At 43.9% G+C, this 24,375-nt stretch overlaps 1 protein-coding gene across 4 annotated transcripts in view; it reads left to right on the top strand.

Moving 5' to 3' along the window:
- ZNF512 (zinc finger protein 512) overlaps window positions 1–24,375 on the top strand; it is a 26,667-nt gene extending 2,292 nt beyond the window's left edge. For 3 of the 4 annotated variants that reach the window (XM_054194374.1, XM_054194376.1, XM_054194375.1), the window contains exons 2-14: window positions 1,632–1,690; window positions 3,460–3,668; window positions 5,565–5,657; window positions 8,957–9,040; window positions 10,899–11,023; window positions 11,388–11,474; window positions 12,734–12,832; window positions 18,277–18,444; window positions 19,059–19,253; window positions 19,943–20,044; window positions 21,129–21,191; window positions 21,676–21,774; window positions 22,256–24,375. In XM_054194374.1, coding sequence (XP_054050349.1) covers window positions 1,632–1,690; window positions 3,460–3,668; window positions 5,565–5,657; window positions 8,957–9,040; window positions 10,899–11,023; window positions 11,388–11,474; window positions 12,734–12,832; window positions 18,277–18,444; window positions 19,059–19,253; window positions 19,943–20,044; window positions 21,129–21,191; window positions 21,676–21,774; window positions 22,256–22,555 — 1,683 coding nt within the window. In that variant the 3' untranslated portion in view covers window positions 22,556–24,375. The remainder of the gene's footprint in view (window positions 1–1,631; window positions 1,691–3,459; window positions 3,669–5,564; window positions 5,658–8,956; window positions 9,041–10,898; window positions 11,024–11,387; window positions 11,475–12,733; window positions 12,833–18,276; window positions 18,445–19,058; window positions 19,254–19,942; window positions 20,045–21,128; window positions 21,192–21,675; window positions 21,775–22,255) is intronic. The other variant, XM_054194377.1, reaches the window with a different exon arrangement.

Below are 24,375 nucleotides of genomic sequence, written 5' to 3'. Positions count from 1 at the left end.
TTATTGTTATAACTTCACAAGCCCGATTTTTTTTCTAGCTGCTCCTCAGTGAGGTTTCTCCACCTTTCTGATTAGGGGTTTCCCCAAACACAGCTGTTTGCACGACTAGGTGCATGTAAACCATATCAAAGTAATACAAACACAAACATCCAATTTACTTTTCCTCCAAAGAAGACGATATTTGATTGTGGAGTCATTGATCAAGCAGTTGTGAATTTTTTTCTTTTGCTGCTTCCCTAACCTTTCCATGAGAGGAGATGCTGGTGTTGGGGGCCGAAGGAGAGTCTGACACTCTGTAGTCACAGTTTAAGAACACATCTAGTTATGTCAGCGTCTGCTACTGAATTTCTTACCTGGTGGTTAGGGTGTGTCGCTGACTGTGGTCCTGGGAAGAGTGAATTACTGCTTGTTCCTATGCATAAATTGGAAGACAAGAGCATAAAAGATGGATTGAAGTTAAATTTTTTCCAGTGCGTTTTTTTTCAGTGGTGAATTTCATTTGCCTTGAAGCTGCCTATTCCATAGTTTTGATACAGCACCTGAAGTTTCTCAGCATCTCCTCTTGACAAGTTATCACATTTTAATGACTTCTTCAAATTCTGTCATATCCCTTTTCACTGTTTTACCCAGATAACGTGTAGCATTTATTTCTAATAACTAAAACACTTCATAGTGTGATCCTGTTGATAATATGCATTTCATTTTTCTGTAAAGAAGATAGTTAATTTATCCATATTCTTTCTTTTCTCTTCCCCCTGCCCCCAGTTTCTTAGCCAATTCCTGTACATGGCAAAATACTATCTCTGTTTCTAGGTTACAGTTCTGGTATTTCATGTACTTCTACTGAGCGATGATTTTTGTTTCTAGTCTGTATAACCAAGATTTTTGTCCTGGGTTTCCCAATTAAGAATGACGTCAAGTCATTATTATTATTTGGAAGAAAGTGATAAACGATTGTCCACACGCCAGGAAGAATGTACAGCAAATGAGTTGTTTGTACTGACTTGGGAATGTCAGTGGTATCTGTTAAATTGCATGTCTTAATAGGAGCATAAGAATCAACAAGTAATAAGTGACAAAAAATCTTTGTTAAGTAAGGAGGAGGATTCTGTGATGTGGATAAAGTGAACATCTGGGCAGCTGATGCAGTGTGACAAAATAATTGAGATAAAAAATGAAAACAGGTCATAAAAGAGACTAGAGACAATGTTCTTGGTATGGTAAATGCAAGAATTATTTCATTAAGGAAAAAAATAAGTACTATGTAAAAGATAGTAAGCGAGGATCTAAAATATTTGTCATTGTGTGATAAAGTCTAGGCAGAAAGCAGGTACCATTGAATGAATTGGAGACAAAGAGCACTCCATCGTGCCCCAATGCAAGGGGAATAATTGGCTTTCACATGGGCAATGTAGAGGGGCTCATTCCTATTTTGATTCCAGTTCTAATTCATCTGGAGTTGAAAAGGTTAAACACTTCCTTGTTGCAGAAAACAGTGGTTACCTTTTCAAAGGATGGTACACACATCTTCAAAGGGCAGGTGATTGTGTTTAACTGAACAGTGAAACATGCAAAAAGAATAAAAAAGAAGAAAAATTATGCTGCTAATGTGAATTGTTCTGCTTTGTTAGGACACCAGGCCTGGACATCACAGACAACAGAAGGTCAAGAGGTCTCTGGGAAACAAAAAGTATGTGAATGTTTCTTGTCTAGTTTGACTGAGGGCAAGAAAAAAGCTGGGAGATTCCTATTGGAAAACCATATCTGGTCTTTACAAAATATTTTGAATTTTAAGAGCTGCAATGATTTTGGTTTGTGTGATGAGAGTCTCAGCTGACTTTGCTCATTTGTTTGTAGGAAAAGTGCTTTTCTGACCCTTCAAGGGGTATTAGCTTTCATTTATTGTTTTTAAAAGGATTTTAGTATTGGGAAGAGAAACATTTCATGTTCAAGACTAAATGGTGTTCCAAAATCTATGTATTTTGAGTGTGATTGCAACTGAAAGGCTTTAATTTGAGAATTCTTCTCCCCATCCTTCTGCAGTACCTTCTTAAACATAGTATATACTGATCTGACCTGGCACCAGTGTCCCCCACTTACTAATTTCTGGATCGATGTGTTAAAACATGTGAACTCCACAGCTCAGGTAGTGGGAGGGTATTAGTGGGGTGGCCATCACAGTCATCATTTAAGCGATCTACTTATTTCAGTTTGTGAATTGTGGTAGCAATGTGATGTGTTGAAAAGTGTTTGTGTTTTCTGTTCTTTCCTGTTACATTAATGGTATTTGCCCAGAGAATAGATAATCTACGTTTCCTTCACGCCTAATAATTTTGCTGGCATAGCGTCCAGGCATTTCAGGGCTGTGAGAAATACTTGAGAATAGTGTAGCAAAGTTCCCTCTGATCTCTAGGAACAAAAATCAGTGCTGCTGACTAGTCTAAATTAGTCTTAATGTAGTGTGATATACTATAAGTCTGTTTTCATTGCTGAAAGCCTTGCTGGTTAAAATTCTTACTAGAGTTAAGTCTTAATTGTGTAGTATCAGCTCTGACTCTGGGAATATGTACTGAAGGAGACAGTCCTTTGTGGGACAGCGTGTGAGCTGGCACAGGCAGGGCACAGAAACAACCACAAAACTACAGATGAAATGCAAAGAGTAAATTTATTGTCGTTACCTCGCCATACCTGGGGGATCCTTGAAGCAGCACCCTGGCAGAGGCACACAAGCGGGAGCTCAGGCACCGCGAAGCTCAATCTATGCTCAAGGATCACCGAAACTGCTCTTTTCACCTGTATATCAGCGATTCACATGGACAGAGTTTACCACTGTGCTTTGATCTTTCCCACAGCAGGGCAGGAATCTCAAGCACAGGTGCCTCTATCACAGGCTTATGTTATGGAAACACAGATGCTCTACTTGTGCCACACATTAGACTAAACAACAATTAGTATGGTATGTGTGTTTTTCTACACCTCAGCTGCAGGTCACTTGAGCATGTTTATAATCCTCCTCGCGAATCTTTCGTTATTTTCCCACAGATGGAAAAGGTCTAATTTGTAATAGTGGACTGTAGAAGAATTCTTATATTTGGCATTGGTTGCTTAAGGACAAATGGGTATTTTTTTAAATTGAGATTAACTTGTGCCTGCTTCTTAAGTTGAAGGTTTGAGGTAGGATGAATATTTTTTTTCCGATCCTCTTGAGTAGCTTTCTAATTTCATTCTCTAAAAGATCTACTGAAAAATAACATTTATGATGTTTTATCTTGCTGGCATTTTTCAGCTCACAAAACTCAGGAGATTCAATGAACTGTGAGATAAATTTTTAGAGTACTTGAGAAGATGAAAGGGATGTTGTCTGTCAAGTTATTGTGGCTCTGTGTGTATGTATGCATATACATATGTCTATATATGTATATGTACATATACATATAATTTCAAGTTGATGTTTTCCAGGTCTAAGCAATTTGAGGAGGTGGAAACTACTGCTCTAGGACTGAACAGTAACTATGATGAGACAGTCAGCAACGTTTCTTCTGCCTCACCGAAGAGTCGAGTGAATGAAAGTGCAGAGTCCAGAAGCAAGCGGAGCATTCGCAGGCCTGCTTACTGGCTGGAAATGAGAGGAATAAAAAACAGCATTAACAAATCTTCAGAAAAAAAAGGTACTCGTCACTCTTGGCTAGATGCAAAACTGTTTTTCTCTCTGGTTCTTTTATGAGAAATTAGATGACTACTGAAAGACATGCTGCAGTTCACTCACAAATTACAAGCTTGGTAATGCTGCTCATGTATTAGGAGAAAAAAAACCTTCCCCCGCTGCAGAAACATAGGTAAAATTCTCTGATGTTACGCAGTTCCTTTTGAGTGACATGTCTATTAAAATTAGTGATTCTGTGACTGGACTGTTTTATCTGTAGAAGAGATATGTGTGAAGATTCTGCCAATCATATCAGGAATATGCTTTGAGAGCTTTAAAAATAGAACAAACAATACTAGAGATGTGGAAAAGGGGACCGTTCAGCAGTATTCTGGATTAGACATGGCTTTTGTGGTTGATAGATTTTTTTTTTTTTTTTTTTTTTAAGAATGTTTTTATTTCTCTTATTTTCTCACTTCTGTCACTTACTGTTTTCTGATTTGCAGTGGTTTGCGTCTTACTATGAACATTCAGATTTCCTGGCCTAGGAGCTGTTTTCCAAACTTCTCGTCTGACAGAGAGCCAAAACTTTGCTTTTCTTGAATGCACTTTCTTCTTATCTCTAAGTTAGAATCTGTATTCCATCCTGTTGTAAGGAGAGCCAAATCTGGTAGCTTGATAGAAGCGAGGTTGCTGCAGCTCCACACCCCCAGGTCCAACCAGTAGCGAGACCAAGTGTGTATTCCTGTGGATATAAACACATGTATACACAGCCAGCCACACAGATCAACACGAAGAGGCACGCTCAGCACTCCCACAAACAGCACCAATGGCCTCCATCCTGCTTCCCTCTCTGGCTGATCAGGGTGTTAGTGGCAGAAAAGAAGCATATATAAAAAGTGTATATACAAAGAAGTGCATGTATAGATACATTTGTGTGTGCACACGTGTATGCTATCTGGATCTCTCCTGTAGCTTGACTTAAACACTCAGTCTACTCTGTATCTGGCCTTTGGATGTCGGTCTCCTTAGTTGCTGGCACATGGACATATTAGCCCCCAAGGCATGCAGAGCCACACCAGTTGCTGGTGTAGACCTCCTTACAGACAGGCTCACGCTCACAGATACTGTGCTCCCCTAGTCCCACTGATTTGGTGTCAGGCATGACCAGACTTGTATAGTGACCAACCACCTGTTTACAAGCAAGTGGCCCTTTTTATCCTCTTGCACCTCTATTTTCCCACACTTGATCCTCCCCAAATTAGCTGATTCTCTCCCTCGCCCTGCCTTTGATACCATTCTTAAACATCGCGGTTTTGTGTAATTCTGAATTGTTCTTTGCTAGTGTCCCATGTGTCACATAACCCTAGGCATTAACACTATACTCTCCCTTTTCACCACTCCCCCTCTTTCCCCTTCCAAAGGGTGGTCCAGAGAGTGGCTCCCATTGACTCGTCCTGGTGGGTCTCCTGGGACAGACCTGGGAGGAAGGTGTCTGTTTCTGAGTCCATAATTTCTGTTCCCCGTTGTGCTTCTGTACTTCTCAGTGGTCATGGAGATAAGCCTTTGATAGGCCTGGCAGGATATTATTTGAGTTTCCCCACCTGCCATTGTTTCTCGCTGCTCCTTTTTGTGTGAGTGCAGATGAGCTTTTTATGACACAGCCTAGCGCCTTCCAGCTCTCTTCCTGAGTATTATTTTCCCAAACCATGCTATGGCACTGTTTCTTCCATATATATATATATATATGGATATATGTGTGTGTGTATATATATCCCACTGGTGTCCATGTGCTTTACAGAAGCTACTTTTTTTTTTTTTTTAAGTATTGAATACGAGGATAAGCTGAGGCAGCAGCAGCCTCAAAGTTGTTACCCGGACTGAATAATGAGACTGAAGCGTTTCTGTTCTTACTCATTAGCAGGAGAAGTACTATTGAAATGCAAGAGGAAATCTGAGCAAGGGGAAGGTGAAGATCTTAAAGACTCTCCCAAGAAGAAGCAGAAGATTTTGGGTAATACAAATAACTTGTAATTCCTAGTTACGAGCCTCCAGGTACTTCAGACTTTCTCTCTGCCCAAATGCCATCCTCTGCTGTCTTCCACCTCTATTTCTGATCCTGGGTATTTTGTTACAGCAGACTGTTGACTAGTTCTGTTTTACAGTGGGAGGTGATTGTACTGATTTCAGTCTCTTAAAAGTCTGATGAAGAGAGGGAGGAAAGGAAGTAGGGAAAGTGTAGGCTAGTCTGCTTCTTTTCATTTTCCCAAAAGATTCTGGACTAAATAATCAGACAAATTACTTGTAAACGTCTGGAGATTAATGAATAGATGATAACAGCAATATGGGTTTGTTACAGAGAAATCAAATCAAACCACTTAAATTTTCTTTTACCACAGAGACGGGGGCGGGGAGGGAAATACTTAATATCATAGGTCTTTCATGCCTTCAAAGGGTTGTTAATCAGTGGTTAGGTGCAAAAGGAAGTGTACAAGTGGTGACAAGTAGGAGCAGGTGATACAGGAGAGGCATACATTTGCTGTCTAATCTTGCAAGGATGAGGTAGGAAAGCCAAGGCCAAGCTGGAGTTGAATCTGGGAATGGATGTGAAAGGCAGCAAGAAAGGAAGTACATGAACAGCAAAGGGAAGACTAGGGAAAGCATGAGCGCACTGCTGAACGGGGCAGGGGAGCTGGTGACAAATGACATGGAAAAGGCTGAGGTATTCAGTACTTCCTGTGCCTCAGTCTTTATCCGTTAAAGGAATTCTTAAGGAATCCCAGGTGCCTGAGGCTGGAGGGAAACTCTGGAGCAAGTCACTGAGCTTTACACTCAGTGAAGGAGGACGAGGTTAGACCATTTAAACATACTGGACATACCCAAGTACCCTGGGGCCTGACAGGCTGCACCGAGCGCTGAGAGAGCTGGCTGATTTCATTGTGAGGCCACTCTTGATTATCTTTGAAAGGTCATGGTGACTGTGAGAGGTTCCTGAAGCCTGGAAGAGAGCAAATATCACTCCTATCTTCAAGGACAGAAAGAAGGAAGATCTGGGGAACTACAGGCCGGTCAGCCTCGCCTCAGTCCCTGGGAAGGTGATGGAGAGAATCCTCCTGGAAAGCATTTTCAAACACATGAAGGACAAGATGGTGATTGGGATCAGCAAATCATGCTTAAGCAATCTGATAGCCTTCTACAATGAGGTCACTAGCTTGGTGGACGAGAGGAGAGCAGTAGACATTGTTTACCACAACTTTAGTAAGGCTTTTGGTGCTGTTTCCCACAGCACCCTCATAGACGAGCTGCCGAAGTACAGGTTAGATAAACGATAGATTAGTGGATTGAAAACCAGCCCAGAGGGCTGTGATCAGCAGCACAAAGTCTAGTTGGAGGCACGTCACTAGTGGTGTACGCCGGGGTAAATGCTGGGGCCAGTACTGATTAACATTTTCATTAATGACCTGGACAGTGGGACAGTGTGCACCGTCAGCAGCTTCACAGATGATACAAAGCTGGGAGGAGTGGTGGTACACCAGGTGGGTGTGCTGCCGTTCACGGGGACTCGGACAGGCTAGAGAATTAAGCAGAGGGGAGTCTCTTGGTTCATCAGTACGAGGAATGTAAAGTCCTGCAGCTGGGCAGGAATAACCCTGCGTACCAGAACGTGCTCAGGGCTAACCTTCTGGAAGCCAGCTCTGCAGAGAGGGAACTTGGGGTCCTGGAGGGGACAGCAAGCTGACCATGAGCCGGCAATGCACTCTGGTGGCAAAGGCAGCCAACAGCATTCTGGGCAACATTAGGGAGAGCATTGCCAGTAGGACGAGGGAGCTGATCCTCCCTTTCCGCTCAGCACTGGTGAGGCCACATATGGAGTACCATGCCCAGTTCTGGGCTCCCCAATACAGGGCTGCAAAGACGATTTAGGGACTGGAATATCTTTCCTGTGAGGACAGGCTGAGAGACCTGCAACTTTTCAGTCTGGAGAAGAGAAGGCTTAGGGGGAATCTTCCCAGTGTATATAAATACTTGGTGGGAGGGAATGAACAAAAGGAAGCCAGACTCTTCTCTATAGTGCTGACTGACAGGACAAGAGGCAATGGGTACAAATCAAAACACGTGAAATTCTATCTAAAGAAGAATACGCTTTTTTACTCTGAGAGTGGTCAAACCCTGGCACAAGTTGCCCAAAGATGTGGAGTCTCCATCTGTGGAGATACTTAAAACTTGATTGGACATATTTTTCGTCAACCTACTCTAGCTGACCCTGCTTGAACACAGGGGTTGGACTATGTGATCTGAGAAGGTCCCTTCCAACCTAAATGTTTCTGTGATTTCTGTGAAATAGAAAAAAGTATAGAATGATGGTTCACAGTCTGTCCTAGGTTCAATTCTAACTATTGTTTTTGTCACCAAAAACTTCTAAGTATGTAGACAGCACAAAACTGAGAGAGACGGCAAGTGTCTTGGAGAAGAGGCTAAAATTGGAAGTGTTCTTGATGTTAGAGAAACAGTTTAAAAAACAGAATGGAATATAGTGTGTAAAATTAAAGATACTGTAATTAGAAAGAAATATTAGCAACTGTAATTAGAAAGAAATATTAGCACAGCTGAAAGACAAATAACAACCTTCTAGGTGTCAATTCTTCAGAAGAGGATTTGAGTTTTATAACAGATCAAAAGCTGAATAGGGACCAACAGTGTCACACTTGTTTTTAAAAAGGCAGATGTTATACTGAGGTGTTTAAGCAGGAGTGTAGGCTATCAGACATGCAAAGTAATTCTTTTGCTCTAATGCAGGGTCACACTTGGAGTGCTGTTCCCAGCAGTGAGCACTGCAGTTCAGCAAACGCGTGGACCAACTGAAGAGAACAGGCATGAGAAGCGAGCAAAAACCATAACCAATGAGAAAATACTGAAACAATAAGAGTTGTTTAGTCTGAAGAAAACAGGAATGGGACTGTCCATTTGGTTGTCAATAAGTCGTTAGGTTGGCTCAGCCATACTGTGAACAGAGGATGTTTCAGTGTGAAGAGTTCCCATCCCCTGAAACTTTGTGTGTGAACAGCCATACAGATTACAAAGATCTGGATGGGACTAAAGCCAGCAACTGTAAATAGCTATGGATTTTGAAGAGGCGTAGGGAACATAATCTCAAAATTACTTTAAAAAACCCCCGAAACATCTAAAATTTCTGAATGAGTAGCTTTGAGACAGCAGACTAAATAGCAGCCTTCTAGCAAAAAATCTCTGCTCTTTTTGTAACAAGGCTTGCAGAATTAAGTCTTCTGGTCTTTCCTGTTTGTGTTATAACAGGGAAAAAACAGCAAACTGGAACACAACAAAACTCCAAAACAAAAGGCCACTGTGTTCAGAAAGAACTGGAAACCTATGGCGCAGGTAAGAAGCAGTTGCTCAGAATTGTTTATAAAGCAGTTTGGGCTGGAATATAGTTAATTTTCTTCATAGTAGCTAGTATGGGGCTATGTTTTGGATTTGTGCTGGAAACAGCGTTGATAGTGCAGGGATGTTTCAGTCACTGCTGAGCAGTGCTTAAACAGAGTCAAGGTCTTTTCGGATTCTCACACCGCCCTGCCAGTGAGCAGGCTGGGCGTGCACAAAGAGCTGGGAGGGGACCAGCCAGGGCAGCTGACCCCAACTGATCAAAGGGATATTCCATACCATATCACACCATGCTCAGCGTATAAAGCTGGGGGAAGAAGAAGGAAGGGGGGAAATGTTTGGAGTTATGGTGTTTGTCGTCCCAAGTAACCGTTACGTGTGATGGAGCCCAGCTTTCCTTGAGATGGCTGAAACCCTGCCTGCCAGTGGGAAGTATTGAATTAATTCCTTGCATTGCTTTGCTTGCATGCGTGGCTTTTGGTTTACCTTTTAAGCTGTCTTTATCTCACTCATTGAGTTTTCTCACTTTTACTCTTCCGATTCTCTCCGCCATCCCACCAGGGAGGGGGAGGGGGGCGGGGTGAGCGAGTGGTTGCGTGGTGCTTAGTTGCCAGCTGGGGTTAAACCACAACATGGCTAAAAGATAAATGTGATTCTAGGATTTGAGTCTCAGCAACAGCTGTGTTTCTGGTGTTTCCATTTTGTTGTACACTTTACTGTTGACAAGGAAGAACTGGCTGCTGTCCTTTGGCATTGTGTCAGTACTGCAGAGCAAGACTGGAGGGACTGTATACTGCCTAATAGTGTAGTTCTGTGTGGTTTTACCACTGCATAGTGGAACAGTGAAGGGGGAATCACTTTTTGAACCGAGCAAAAGCCTGTTAAAATAGTTGCACTATAAAACTTATAAAAATATTTATACCTTTTTACTCAGCAGAATATGTTTGCAGGAAAAACTCTGTAGCTGTTGCTGCCAAATCACCTCTTCTGGTAGCCAGAGACCCAAGCTGTCCATCTTAGAAAAATAACATTAGCCTTAACTCAGCAGGTGGAATGACTTGGTATGTGTAGCTCACAGCACTCATCAAATACCCCAGTTTTCCGTCAAGTGCTGTTTCATTCACAACCTTTTCCCCCGGTCACCTGGGGAGGGACAACCCTTGCCTGTTATTACCGGGCAAAGAGGAAAGCCTTTAGGTCTCTTTATAAGAATTCAAGCAGATGGCTGCTAAGCCACTTTCTTCCCATAACCCATTTCAATAATTTATAATCCTTGTGGATTATGCCAAGGTTTTGCTTGGCGTTTCAAAAAGAGGCCAGGAACTGGAAACCGTGTCACACAGAGTACTTTTCCCTGGCTGTTGAGTGACTTGGCCTGGTGGTGCAGCTTTGCTCACTTTCAGTGCCAAAAGTGCTGGCTAGTACAAGTGGAGTTCTAAAGATTTGTTTAGTAGAAACGAACCATGGGCTTTGTCTGAAACTGTTCAGTCACATCTGTGACTACTTTTACTGTGGAAACCCTTTTGCTGAAAGAAAAGTTTGCTCTGCATGCTAAAGTAGCTGTGTAATTAAAATGAATGAATGAAAAATCTCTGCTGAACAAGTGGAAGAACACTCCTCACGAGGGGATGGTAGGATTAAAGAGTTTTTATAAAATGATCTCCCAAAAGGAGTGGTATGTGCCTTTTCACATTACACATTAAAGCTGCGAATGAGCTAAACCTGTTAAAGTGTAGCTGGACATGAGTTTGGTAGCATGTGATCTCTTTCCTTCTAGAATTCATTGTGCACATCAAAGTGGGGGGAAAAAAGAGATCGTGTTTGCAGTTCTGCTCCATACCTTTTGTTTTGACAGGTAGTATGGAAGAGCGATGGTCTTTGGAAATTCAGGACAAGGGCCGAGTTACCTGTCCAACATGCCGGGCTGTGGTGAGAAAGACTGTAGAAGGACTGAAGAAACATATGGTAAATTGCAGGCAGGTAAGAACATGAGAGATGAGCCATTCAACTTACTGGTAGAAATGCCTGCACACTGTTTTGCGTTGCATTTAAAACCAGTTTCATCTCATCATCATGTCTCTAAGCAAGAGTCCTTTATACATCTGTAAGAGGCTGCACTTGGTGCTTCTTGCTTAGCCTTTTGCTGAAGATTTGGGGTAGTGAACAAAGATGTAGCTATTTCACTGTTCCCCTAAGTTTTAGCTGCCATAAAATCTCTTCTGTTCTTAATGGGCAAGTTACCAAGCCCAAATAAAATGTTCCGCTCCCCTACTTTCCCCCAAAGAGTTTCCCGCTGCTTTGGTTAAGTTGTAGTTACAAGCACAATGTCCTTGTTTATTTCTAGAAAATGTTCACGTGTCATCACTGTGGGAAGCAGCTGAAGTCTTTAGGAGGGATGAAATACCATGTCATGGCAGACCATAACAATCAGGTAACACAACTACTGTGCATTTAAAAATCCTACAGGCAAGACAGTCTTTTGTTCCTTCCCTGACGTACGCAGAAACAGAACGTGGTATGTCTTTTCAAATGTTGCAGTTGTTTAAATGTTGCCTACCTATTCTTTTTCTTGTGAGATTTGACATCTGAAAAAACAGTAGAATGTTACCTGAGATGGTAGGCATGCTACATGCTAGAAAGAAGGGGTGAATTTCTGTTTAGGCTGGTCACACATAAAAGGCATTCTTGATGAGAAAAAAAATTGCATCATTGCAACTGTAATTGCTCTTTAGGCTGCAATTTTCAGTCCTGTGCTAGAAAGTAGTTTTTCTACATCCAGAGCAGACTAGATTTCAGTTCTTTACAAGTCCAGAGGTAAAAAAGCAGAAGCAACAGTTTAGTTCTTGTCTCTATTTACTGTAAAGATACTAATGCTGCAATCTGCTTTTCTTCTTGCTATTACTTTAAAGTTGTGTACTCCTGTTGTAGTTGTGAAGAATTAGAACTTTTGGAAAGGTCATTCGGAAGTTTGTGTAAGGTTTAGATAATTTGTGGCTGTTACTTTCTACATAGCTCCCAGTACTGTGATTTCTGAACAGACAGCCGAACTAGGAAATTAAACAGGCCAGGAATCATCTTCTGGCCCTGAGGAATGGGTCTGTCACTTAGTTCTAACTTTTTATTCAGTCTAGGTATAATGTTATTGTAAGGTAGCGTAGGAAATAATATATAACAATCACTGGAGGGAGAATAGAGAAGAACTTGAACTGTAGTTTAGTATAGATGAATAACCATTACAGGCAGTTAGTCTGCTTAGCTTTAGTTAGGCTAAGTGGAAATGGTAGGACCAGTAAACGTTAAAAGATGCGTGACAGAGATGAGTAAGCACCTTCCACAGGCAGAGGGGGAGAAAAGTAATTATGGAAATACATACCCTTGTCCTTCCCAGCAGCTGTAGTTTGGGACCATTTCTTACCAAGGTTTTGTTCATAGATAGCCATCTCAATGTTAAAACTCTTCTGTTCAAAGTGGTTTTCAGGCAGTTTACTCCTTTTAAAGATAATTCAGTTGTTCTGGGATACAGACAGTGATCATCGTATTAGATACACTTCTATAAAATTGTAAGTTGCAGTGATTTAATTATTTTAGAAGCTTTCCTTCAGTAGTGTGTTGAGTAGTGAATTCCGTATGAGAAGAACTGTAAATGCTGAGCATCCTGTGTTTTTCTTTCACCTTTCTACTGTGCTTTAGCCAGTTGTGAAGGAGGGAGGAGAAGTGGATGAGCAGCTTGAGCGAGACCGCCTTCGGAAGGTTTTGAAGTTTATGGGAAAACTAAAGTGTACGAGGGAGGTAAGCTGCATTGTGCTAAGTATCCTGAACTAAACAGCAGCAGATGCATGAACGTAAAATATTATGAGGGTTCTGCTGGGCATGCTTTGGTGCTAGCCAAGGCTGGATTTGTTTCAAGATCCTAGCTATGCTTTTAAGATGGTATCATAGAACCACAGAATGGTTTGGATTGGAAGGGACCTCCAAAGGTCATCTAGTCCAACCCTTCTGCAGTAAGCAAGGACATCTTCAACCAGACCAAGTTGCTCAGAGCCCCCTCCAACCTGACCTGGAATGTTTCCAGGGATGGGGCATCTGGACCTCTCTGGGCAACCTGAGCCAGTGTTTCAAAACCCTCATTGTAAAACATTTCTTCCGTATATCTAGCCTGAGTCTGCCCTCTTTTACTTTAAAACTATTGTCCTTGTCCTATCCCAGGCATGGTTTAAAACCGCCCATTGTCCTGTTGCAACAGGCCCTATTAAAAAGTTTGTTCTCTTCCTTCTTGTAAGACCCCTTTAAGTACTGAAAGGCCACAATAAGGTCTCCCTGAAGCGTTCTCTTCTTCATGCTGAACACCCCCAAGTTTCTCAGCCTTTCCTCATAGGAGGGGTGTTCCATCTCTCTGATCTTTTTTGTGGCCCTCCTCTGGACCCACTCCAACAGGTCCATGTCTCTCCTGTACTGAGGACTCAAGAGCTGGACGCAGCACTGCAGGTGGGGCTGCACCAGAGCGGAGCAGAGAGGCAGAATCCCCTCCCTCGACCTGCTGGCCACACTTCTTTTGATGCAGCCCAGGATACTGTTGGCTTTCTGGGCTGCAAGTGCACATTGCCAGCTCGTGTTCAGTTTTTCATCCCATCCACCAGTACCTCCCAAGTCCTTCTCGGCAGGGCTGCTCTCGATCCCTTCATCCTGCAGCCTGTGTTGATACTGGGGGTTGCCCCGACCCATATACAGGACCTTGCACTTGACCTTGTTGAACCTCAGGAGAGGTCCTCAGGAGAGGAGAGAACCTCTCTCCTCCTGAGAGAACCTCAGGAGGGCCCCATGGGGCCCACTTCTCAAGCTTGTCCAGGTCCCTCTGAATGGCATCCTGTCCCTCAGGCGTGTCAACCACAGCACTCAGCTTGGTGTCATCTGCAAATTTGCTGAGGGTACACTCGGTCCCACTGCCTTTTATCATTGATGGAGATATTAAACAACGCTGGTCCTGATACAGACCTCTGAGGGACACCACTCATCACTGATCTTCCAGACATTGAGCCATTGACCACTGCTCTCTGGATGCAACCATTCAGCCAATTCCTTATCCACCACATCGTCTATCCATCAAATCCATATCTCTCTATTTTAGAGAGAAGGATGTTGTGGGGGACCGTGTCAAAAGCCTTACAGAAGTCCAGATAGATAACATCCGTACCTCTTCCCTTGTCCACTAACATAGCCACTCCATCAAACAAGGCCACGAGGTTGGGTCAGGCAGGACCTGCCCTTTGTGAAGCCACGCTGTCTGTCTCAAATCGCCTCCCTATCCTCCATGTGCCTTAACATAGCTTCTAGGAGGATCTGTTCCATGGTCTTCACAGGCACAGAGGTGAGGCCGCCAGGTCAGTAGTTCCCAGGGTCCTCTTTTCTACCCTTTTTAAAAATGGGTGCAATGTTTCCCTTTTTCCAGTCATTAGGAACGTTACCTGACTGCCATGATTTTTCTAATACCACGGAGAGTGGCTTGGCAACTACATCAGCCAATTCCCTCAGGACTCTGGGATGCATCTCATCAGGTCCCACTGACTTCTGTATGTTCAGGTTCCTCAGGTGGTCTCAAGCCTGATCTTCACTGACAGTGTGAAGGACTTTGCTCCCCTAGTCCTTGCCTTGAGGTCTGATCTGTTGTTACCAGTTTGCCAGTCATGTTCATTGGGGAGGGTGCACTTTCTTTGACCTTCCTTTTCTGGCTGACATACCTATAGTAGCCCTTATTATTATTCTTCATGTCCCTTGCCAAGTTCAGCTCCAGCCGTGCCTTGGCCTTTCTGACCCCATCCCTACATAGCCAGGCAGCGTCCCTACACTCTTCACAGGATACCTGTCCCTGCTTCCACTGCCTGTGTATTTCCTTCTTGCTTTTTAGTTTGACCAGCCATGGTCAACTCAGTAGATCTCAACTCAGCCATGCTGGTCTCTTGCCTTCCTTTCCTGATTTCTTACACATGAGGATTGAGACCTCTTGTGCTCTGTGGAAAGCATACTTGAATACCTGCCAGCTCTATTCTTCTCCCTTGTCCCTGAGGGCAGTTTTCCAGGGGGTCCTATTGACTAAACCCTTGAACAGCTGCAAATTAGCTTTCCTAAAATTCTGGGTCCTGACTTTATTCTTTGCCTGACCCATATCCCTCAGGACTGCAAACTCCACCAGTGCATGATCGGTGCAGCCCAGGCTGCCTCCAATCTTGACATCACCAATTAGCTTACTTGCTTTGCTGACCAACAGGTCCAGTAACACCTCCCTTCTGGTAGAGCTGTCTGTTACCTGGCTGAAGAAGTTATCCCTGATGCACTCCAGGAGTCTCCTGGATTGCCTACAGCTCACCGTACTACTTTTCTAGCAGGTGTTGGGGTGGCTGAAGTTCCCCAGCAGAACTGCGAGCCTGCAAATGTGATGCCTTCTGCAGCTGGAGTAAGAAGGCTTCGTTAATAGGTTCCCCTTGATTGTGTGGCCTGCAGTAAACTCCAACCACAAGGTTCCCTTTATTGCCTCAGTCTCTAATTCTTACCCATAAGCTTTCAACCTGCTTGTGGCTATTCTTCAGAGACAGTTCTTCACACTCTATTCCATTTCTTGATGTAGAAGGCAATGCCTCTGCCCCTCCTTCCTTGCCTGTCCCTTCTGAACAGCCTGTAGCCATCAATAACAGCGCTCGAGTCATGAGATTCATCCCACCAAGTTTCAGCAATGGCAACTACGTCATAACTTTGTAGCAGCACAGTGGCTTCCAGCTTCTCTGGTTTGTTACCCATGCTGTGTGCATTAGTGTAGAGACACTTCAGCTGGGTTGTTGGCTGTGTCACCTTTTTAGAGGAACACACAATATTACTGGTTGTCGTGGTTTTGTCCGGATTGTCAGAACGATAGATGGCCCTGCCCCCCACTCTCCTCAGAGAGGAGAGGAAGAGATAAGGAGATTTAAGAGTTTAGAAAAAGAACTAAACTACTTTAATGAAAATAATAATAAATAAGAAAATAGTAAATAATAATAGAATAATAAAAATTAAAGGAAAAAAGTATACAATATCTACAAAACCGTATCCAGCTCCCAGGATGACGATCGCGTCACCAGCAGATACAGGGAAAGTCACAGACTGGAGTCAGGGACAGACAGGAGCTGAATTCCGGAACTAGAGTCAGGAATGCTCAGATCAGGATCAAAGGCAGATGAACAGACAGGGTCCTCCTTAGACGTCAGCCATTGAAGAACAAAGTAAGCCAGAGCCGCCTTGCCCCTTTGATCCCTCAGCTTTTACACTGAGCGTGGTGCAGATGGGATGGAATACCCTGTTGGTCAGTTTGGGGTCCCCTGTCCCATCTACTCCTCCCTGCAGGTGGGACCCCTCTACGCTTCTCCGCTTCCGACCCTTTAATGGGGCAAACAGCAAAGTTAGCCGACCTTGGTTGTTATAGCAATAAGTAGAAGCAAGAGCCTCTGTGCATACCGTTCCTTGGTATAATCAGGTCTTATCACTCTGAGAGTGAACAGTTTCTGAACAATATGCTGTTAATTTCAGACTTTAGTCAGTTAGAAGAGGCCCAGCTAAAAAGTAAAATTACAAATCAGAAAATTGATTCTGTTTTACCTCAAACCAGGACACTGGTGTTTCCTGTTGTCTCCTGTTACCTCAGGAGCCCCTGCCTCGTCTTTGTACGACTTCAAATGTGCTCCAGTGTACCCAGCATGTCTCCGAGCAACAGGCTGGGGGCCCTTGATAGCACTCCGTCCCTCAAACGTTGGCATGTCGTCCCATGGCTTGTCACGGGTGAGCCTGATGTTACCGCCTTCCCCTTTCAAGTGTAGTAGTGTCTTGAGGAACTTTGGTGGGATGCTGTCTTACCAAGAAAGCATCAGGATGCCTGGAGAATTTCCTCTAAACACTTGTGAAGCACTAAGCATGGAGAATTAATTTTGGAATGACAGATGCTTGTTTAGAACCTCATGACTAAACGAAGTAGGAGTCTGGTGAACATAAACTAGCTCAACTAGAAGTTTTTAGGGCTTCACACATAACTCATTAGGTGACATTCTCCTGCTTTCAGTTACTGTCTGATCCTCATTTGAACTCTTTTAGAGAGGATAACTAGGGTGATTAAAGTGGAGTTTTTATTTTTGATTACAGTTTTTTTTAAATGGCTTCTTTAAACTAAATGTGTAAAGGTAGATTCAGTAAAGGCATGACTTTATAAATGCATTCAGTGGAAGATGTCAGGGAGGAAGAAGTTAAAGGATAACCGTTTTACTTTGCAACAGTATTATAAACTGTTCACAGAATTACACAATTGGTAAGGCTGGAAGGGAACTTCTGAGGTCATCTAGTTCAACCCCAGCGCTCAAGCAGGGTCAGCTAGAGCTCTTTGAGTATTTCATCTGTTGGTGTCTTCAAGGGGGATTGAGAGGACACTGGATTGTTTCTTGTGTGCACCAGAAGTATTTTATTAATGTGTACTTCTGCTTTTTCCTTAGTTGTTTGTGATAGCTGGGAAGATGTTTTTATGTGTAATTAATTGTGTGAGTTTGTCTGTGGTTTTTGAAAATCTTGAGATTGGCCACAGCTAGAGAAGGGGATGGAGAGCAGATGGATACATATAAGAACGGTAAAAACTTGCTGATGCAAAACATGGCCTGATCAAACAGGCCATGTTTGATTTGGCCTGTTTCCAAGCTCAGTGTCAAGTTGATCACTGAATTCAGGATGAGGAGACATTCTAGTAAGTGACATCCTCAGGAACCATAGTGGTTTTTGTTGTCCTCTGCTGCAGCGTTCTAGGAATAGCTGAAAGTTTTATTTAGCATCACCCTAATATCTCTGCATTCTAGAGATTTTGACCAGCCAACCAAGTATAAAACCTTCCTCTCTTTCTGCCCAGCTCCTCCTTTTCTATCTGAAAAATCTTTCCATTTTGTGCATCCTTATATAACATCTTGCTTCTTCATTTCATATATTGAAATTTTCTGTTGCCCACTGCCTGCAAAGAAGTTCTAAGAAACAGCTTCTCCCAGTTGCAGCCAATTCTTTGTCCCAGATTTTCTCTGTCTGAATAGACTAACATTAAAGTTTACTATGTGATTGTCTCTGATCTGGCAGGAAAAGTGGTATTGCTTTGGTCGGAAAACTATGGATTTTGTACACAGTGGTTTTGTGATCGCTTGGGGAGTGTTTTTCTTCCATGCATTTTTCTTCTGCATTGACAGGGCTGCACAGGCAGCTTCACTAGCATAATGGGATACCTATATCATGTTAAAAAATGTGGGAAGGCTGCTTCTGAGCTGGAGAAAATGGCTATGAAGTGCCATCACTGTGGAAAAGCATACAGATCAAAGGCAGGACTTGTCTACCATCTCCGATCTAAGCATGGGCCGGTAAGTGCAAATTGCCATAGTTATCAGGATAGTGTGGTGGTACTTCAGCCATTCGGACTTGAGGCATGTGTAGGTTTTTGTCTGCTGCTTGGGTGGGTAATTAGGGATATCAAATCTTTGCGTTTTTCTGTCTCTCTGGAGTATTCTGTCCTTGATACTTTGCCTCTAACAACAGCTGTTGCTGTTCTGTGACTGGGATGAAGTTTTCAATAAGTCACCATTGCAGCAGTAAACTTTCCCCAGCCTGACTTTTGCTGCATGGAAGAATGATGCTAACATGTATAACTTCAGATGCTTTTCTTTGCTCTTAAAAGAGTCAACATGGAGCAGAACAGACAGTACTATGCTTGTTGTCCATGATCGTTTTCTGGCAAATGATGTGATGTCCTTTCAAGACCAGTGGCTGCATGACACTCTCTGCTTGACCCTTACTGCTGTGACCCCCCGGGTACATCTGGGGGTCTGTCTCGCTGGTGGGATGCACTTCTGTCCTATGTATGTGACAGTGAAACGCAGCTGCAGCAGCATTTTTGTGAGGCATTTATTCACAGTATTTAGTGTAACTGAAGTAGGAGCTGGTGAAGGAGGCACACCTTTTTTGGCCTTCATTGCAGGTCACTTTCCTCCATGAGGAGAGGAGAACAGAGAGCCTGAAGAAAATAAAACGGGAGCCAAATAATGCAGGCAGAGTTCAGAGGAGATCTGCAAAGGTGGCCATCTACTATCTCCATGAGCTAGCTGGAGAAGAGCTGGCCAAAGAGTGGCCCAAGAGAAAAGTTCTGCAGGACTTGATTCCAGATGACCGGAAGGTACAAGGCCTTAAAAATGCTATACAGCGTTTGAGTCTTTTCTTCACATCAGACGAGTCTTGCACTGGCATCCACCCAGTGTTGCCAGTGTTTAGTGGCCTGTGGAAAGCAATATTGAAGAAGTAATATCTTGTGGGAGGGGTCAGGTTTTGCTCCTCTGGTCTTAGATTACAGTATTGCTACAGTAGCAATTGCTGTGGTGTAAGTATTTTATCCAGGCAGGCTATAATGACTTTCAGGTCCTATTGCTGTAATTTTCAGTGGGCACAAGTAACGAAGGCAGTTATAGGCAGTATGTTGCTCACAGGTCATAGGCTGCACATCACTGCTACCATGCAGTGATATTTCGTATTTTTTCAGGCTTCAGAGTTTCCAAGAGCATCTTTTAGGCTGTAAGGGAAACCCAAGAGAAAAGGATGATTTATGCTTCTAATGGGACAAGTACATCTAGAGGAATTGTTCTAGTCAAAGTTATGGGAAGTTTTGGATTCTGGTATTGTGGGAGTTTTCCAGATTCAGTTATGTAGAGAGTCAGTGAGATGGGAAAAGATTGGTTATTAAGAGTTTGTCCGTTAAAATAGGAGAAGAAATACCACTTCTGTGTCTCAGCCTGGGAGAGGAAGGGACATACTTGGCACTATGCGTAGCCAACATTGTTTCCAGCTTTCAATTCCATCTCTTTATCTCAGCTGAAATATACTCGTCCTGGACTGCCCACGTTTAGTCAAGATGTGCTGTGCAAATGGAAAACGGAGATAAAGATGTACCGAAGAGTCCACTGCCCAAATCAGGTAATCCTTAAGTGTTTCTGAAGCCTCAAGGGGGACAGTTTTCGTCTGTACGAGCCAACAGCTTTCCACAGCCTTGAAACTGCAGTTTGTCTCTCTGAGGGAGACAAATTCTGCTCCATCTCAGTATGGTTGGTTAGTGTAACCAAGACCCTGCTTGGACTGTTGCTTTAGGGACGATCCCACTGGGGATGTGTTTGTCCACTTCAGAGCCAGTAACTTGGTGTCAGACTGGTACAACTTTCACATCCAGCTGGGAGCTAGTCCATTTGAAAGTTTGAGCAGTGGAAAAATGACAGGCCCCTGCTTGTCCAGCAGTGTACTGAATGTAATTATAGAAGAATGGAGGAGTAGAGATGGAAATGTAAGAGTAGAGGGACTTTGTCTGGCACAGCGCTTGAGGTTTTTTTTTTGAAAGCTGGAAATGGGCTACAGAAGACATGCATGGCACAGTCATCCTGGTCTAGGGATGCTTATGCACGTGCACTTAATTTCTTACAATCCCACATAGCAGTCACCAGTCAGATCCAGTGAGAAGAAATGGCCTCATTGGTGGAAACTATGGTAAGTGTGATGCACGTGATGCACACTGCTGGATAGCCGAGGGTCAGTGGTGGCTTCCATCTGGGTTTGGTGTAGAGACAATGCTTTCCCCCTGCCCTACATCACCCCCAGCACTCTCTCCTCAATTTTCAGACTTGCGTCATTTCAGAGTATAAGAATTGCAACATAACGTTGTATATGGAACTGTCCCCAGAAAGCAACTGTCCTATTTCACTGACCAGTAACCCAGAAGCATGTGTTGCACCTACCTCCTGTTTCGGGTCTGGGCTGTTGGCTGAGCATGATGTAGTATCCCGAGACTGATGCCTAAAGCTCCACATGGGGTGGGCCTGTAAAGTGCCCTCTGACTGAGACCGTTGATGTCAGATGCGGTACTTCTGCTCTGTGCCACCAGATGCACGAGCAGGGCAGACCCCTCTTATCCCTTTTGGAATTGTCTTCCAGACAGTAAGACTTTCTTGTGTAGGAAGAAGTGATTTCTTACTGGTGTTTTGCTGACATGCACTTTTTTTTACTGTTTCAGGGTTGTGAATCTGTATATGGCAGTGTCTCAGGACTCAAATCTCACCTTGGCACGTGTACTTTGGTTCGTAGCCTTCTGTACTCATTATCTTTTATACTAATAGCCTGACTGTCGCTGTCCGTCAGATATCTTCTTATTCAAGCTTTTGTCCTGACATCTGCTAATCCGCGTTCCTCACAGTTTGAGTGCTTCCTTATGTGCTAATGGGGCTGCCATTGCAAACACTGCTTGAGGCAAGGAGAGGAACCATCTTAATGGCATGCATTTTAATGAAATTGCAGTCCTACCTTTAGATTCACAGCTACAAGAGCATTTTTTCCAGGTACAGTGCTGGAGACATTGTAACATCGCGCAGAGCAGTCCTGTGCTTTGTGGGCATAACTGGTCAATAATGTCAGTGTTCCTGTAGCTAAAGCATTGTCTGGTATGAGTAAGAGTTTCTGCTTCTTACTGCTGGGTTATGTCTGAGCAAAATTAAAATATAATATATAGGTGTATCAGCCTTCTAGGTAGCAATTGGTGATGGATTTTTTTGTTTTGGTGCCAGGGTGACTTTGTTGCTGGTAAATACAAGTGTCTCCTGTGTGAGAAGGAGTTCATGTCAGAGAGTGGGGTCAAGTATCACATCAACTCCATGCATGCTGAGGTAAGGCAGGCAGAATGGAAGTCCTCGAACCCCAGATTGATGGAGGTGGGGAGGGTGTCTTGGGAAGGAAATGATGCATGCTTGCCCTGTTTTATTTTTGCCTTGCTCACTGCTGGGAATGGGATCCTGAACTCGAGTGGCCTTCGATTTGCTTAAGCATAGCTGGTCCTATGCGTTGGTCTGGGGAGCAAGTGTTGTGTCATGTCACATGTCTTGTCCCAAGCTGCTGCTGCTCAGTTTGGCTCTTCAGCATTTCCCGTGCCTTTAGCCAGGCAATTGCCAAATCAAATCTGAATCCTCTGAGGCAGAGTGACACTTGAGGAGGAACATCGAAGAACAGAGCTTTGTTAGGCAGCTGCCTTTCCAGATCGCACGTTTCAGGAAACCCTTGTCCCACAAGGCAGCTTTATTATAAGCACTGATAGGCTTTATATGGTATTTCCACCATCGGTACCAACCTGTTGCCTTCTAAACCCTCCAGGATTGGTTTGATGTGAATACGACTACCACCAAAAGCTTTGAGAAGCTAATGAAAATCCGGCAAAGAGAAGAGCAGAGGAAGCAACGGAAGAAACGTCCTTTGACCCGGGGCAAAAAGAAGAGAACTGGGATGCTGGCTACCAAGAAGGTCCCCACTGCAGGAGTTGAAAAAATGAGGAGAAGTAAGAGAGGTCGTCCACGACGGGTGGACAATGAGAGTGTGAGTAGTGAGGAGAGGGAGCCCCAAGTTGCACAGAGAGACGAATTTCCAAAAAACAGCCGCAAGCGAGGCCGGAAGTAAAAACCCTACAAGAAGAGGAGGAGTAATCCTAAAGCTTTTCAGTTACAAGCCCCACTTCTGTCTGGCTCATAACCCACAGCACTAATACAAGCAACTGAATGTCTTTTGGACTGTGACTCCATTCGACTCGGTGACCTTGATTTTGAAACTTGCCTCTGGTCCATTGTGAGAGACTTCAAACCAAAGCTGTGGTACACAGGCTGCCCCTCCTGGTGTAGTTCCCTTGGACAGTGGCACTAGTGGTGTACCCAGTGTAGTTCTTGTTCTGGTTACAGTCTCAGTTTGGGTCACATTAGTTCCTTGTTTAGTGGTTTCCAGTACAGCAGCTGTCTGTTTTGTCATCTTCCTCTGATGGGTGAGATCAGGGTTCTTTTTTAGCAGTTCTCCCTATAAGGGACTGATTAGCCCAGTGTTTAAGTCTCTTTAAGGGGGGAATCCTTTCTTGCACAGTACGCACACAAACTAAACAGCACTGTGCAGACTACAAAGGCTTTAGCTTGCCCTGTAACTGTCCTGTCTGTTGTCAGCAAGGCTGCCACAGAAGAGCAAATACCTTCCTAGCATGTGCTCCAGTCTCTTGCACAAGGCACTGTCTACTTCATACACTGATGTTTAGGCTCAGCACCAGACAGTAGCACCTGAGCTCTGGTCTGCTTGGAAGTGATGGGACATTATTGTTGCCCGTGTCAGGACCCCAGTATACCCCCAACACCTGTATTCTGTAGCACTGGGCATTGAATGTATGTAGAGGGTCTTCCAGCCCAGTGAGGAATAAATGCTCTCCAGCCTTTTGGAGATTCACTGGCCTCTCAGAGACCCCCCCCCAGTAGCTAATGTAATAAGATGGCGTTTGTGGGCCCTCTGAAGACCGTTTGTTTCAGACTCGCTTGGGAAACAAACTTGCTGCAAGACAGCGCATACCTACAAGAGCAGTCTTGCTATTGCTGAAACCCAGGTTCCATTGGCCTGCCTTGCTGGTGTGTTGTTCTTTGTCATGCCCACGCTCCCATAGTGTCCTTTTTTCTGCACTGTAGACGCCACCTTTGTTGTCTTCTTTCACCTGTTTCTTTTCAATACTGCTTCGTTTCTGTGAATGACGTATATTGGCAGTGACTTCCGTGTGTGGAAAAGGTTAAAAGAAGAGGGTTCATTATTTTAAGTCACGTGTTGGCATGAACTCTGGATTATAGGGAGTATCTTCTTGTGTTCCATAAATGCAGCAAGTATCATAGAAGCTAGTACGAAGCCGCAGCACAGGCAGTCCTACTCTGTCTTTCAGAGGATGGGTTCTCCAGAATCTCTTATCCAAAGACCCACTGTACGAGGAAGTTGCAAAATTGCAGTTTTGCAGGCAAGAAAATAGGCAGCTGGCTCCACGTTACCTCCCTGTGAATTCTCACTATCTAGCAAAGTCGCCAGTGCTGAAATTCACAGGGAAGCCGTTGCAGTGCCTGGTGAACAGGTGAGTTTATACATAGGTGTTATTACCAGAATAATCACGTTGGCCCGGACAGTGGGAAGCGTTGGGTGGCCAGGGTGTTCTCAAGAACTGTCTGTCTCATGTAATAAGCAAAGCACACCCCAGCTGAGCATGGTCTGTCTGTCATGGGGGTTAACACCTGCGTGGTAGTGAGGCAACGTGCAGTACTCCATGGTGATCTACGTGCAGTAGTTACGCTGCCTTTTGGAACCAGCTGTCACTGGATGCAGTGCTGCGCTGAAGGTATAAATACGTGGACTTCTGTGCAGGGTGTATTAAGGTTTGCGGTAAGAGGGGCAAGATCAGAAGACAACAAAATAAAATGTCACCAGTGCGCGAA

This window comes from Rissa tridactyla, chromosome 3 (assembly GCF_028500815.1).
Source record: "Rissa tridactyla isolate bRisTri1 chromosome 3, bRisTri1.patW.cur.20221130, whole genome shotgun sequence".
Lineage (NCBI taxonomy): Eukaryota > Metazoa > Chordata > Aves > Charadriiformes > Laridae > Rissa > Rissa tridactyla.
The sequence above is the reverse complement of the archived record's forward strand: the minus strand, read 5'-3'. Positions and strand labels throughout refer to the sequence as shown.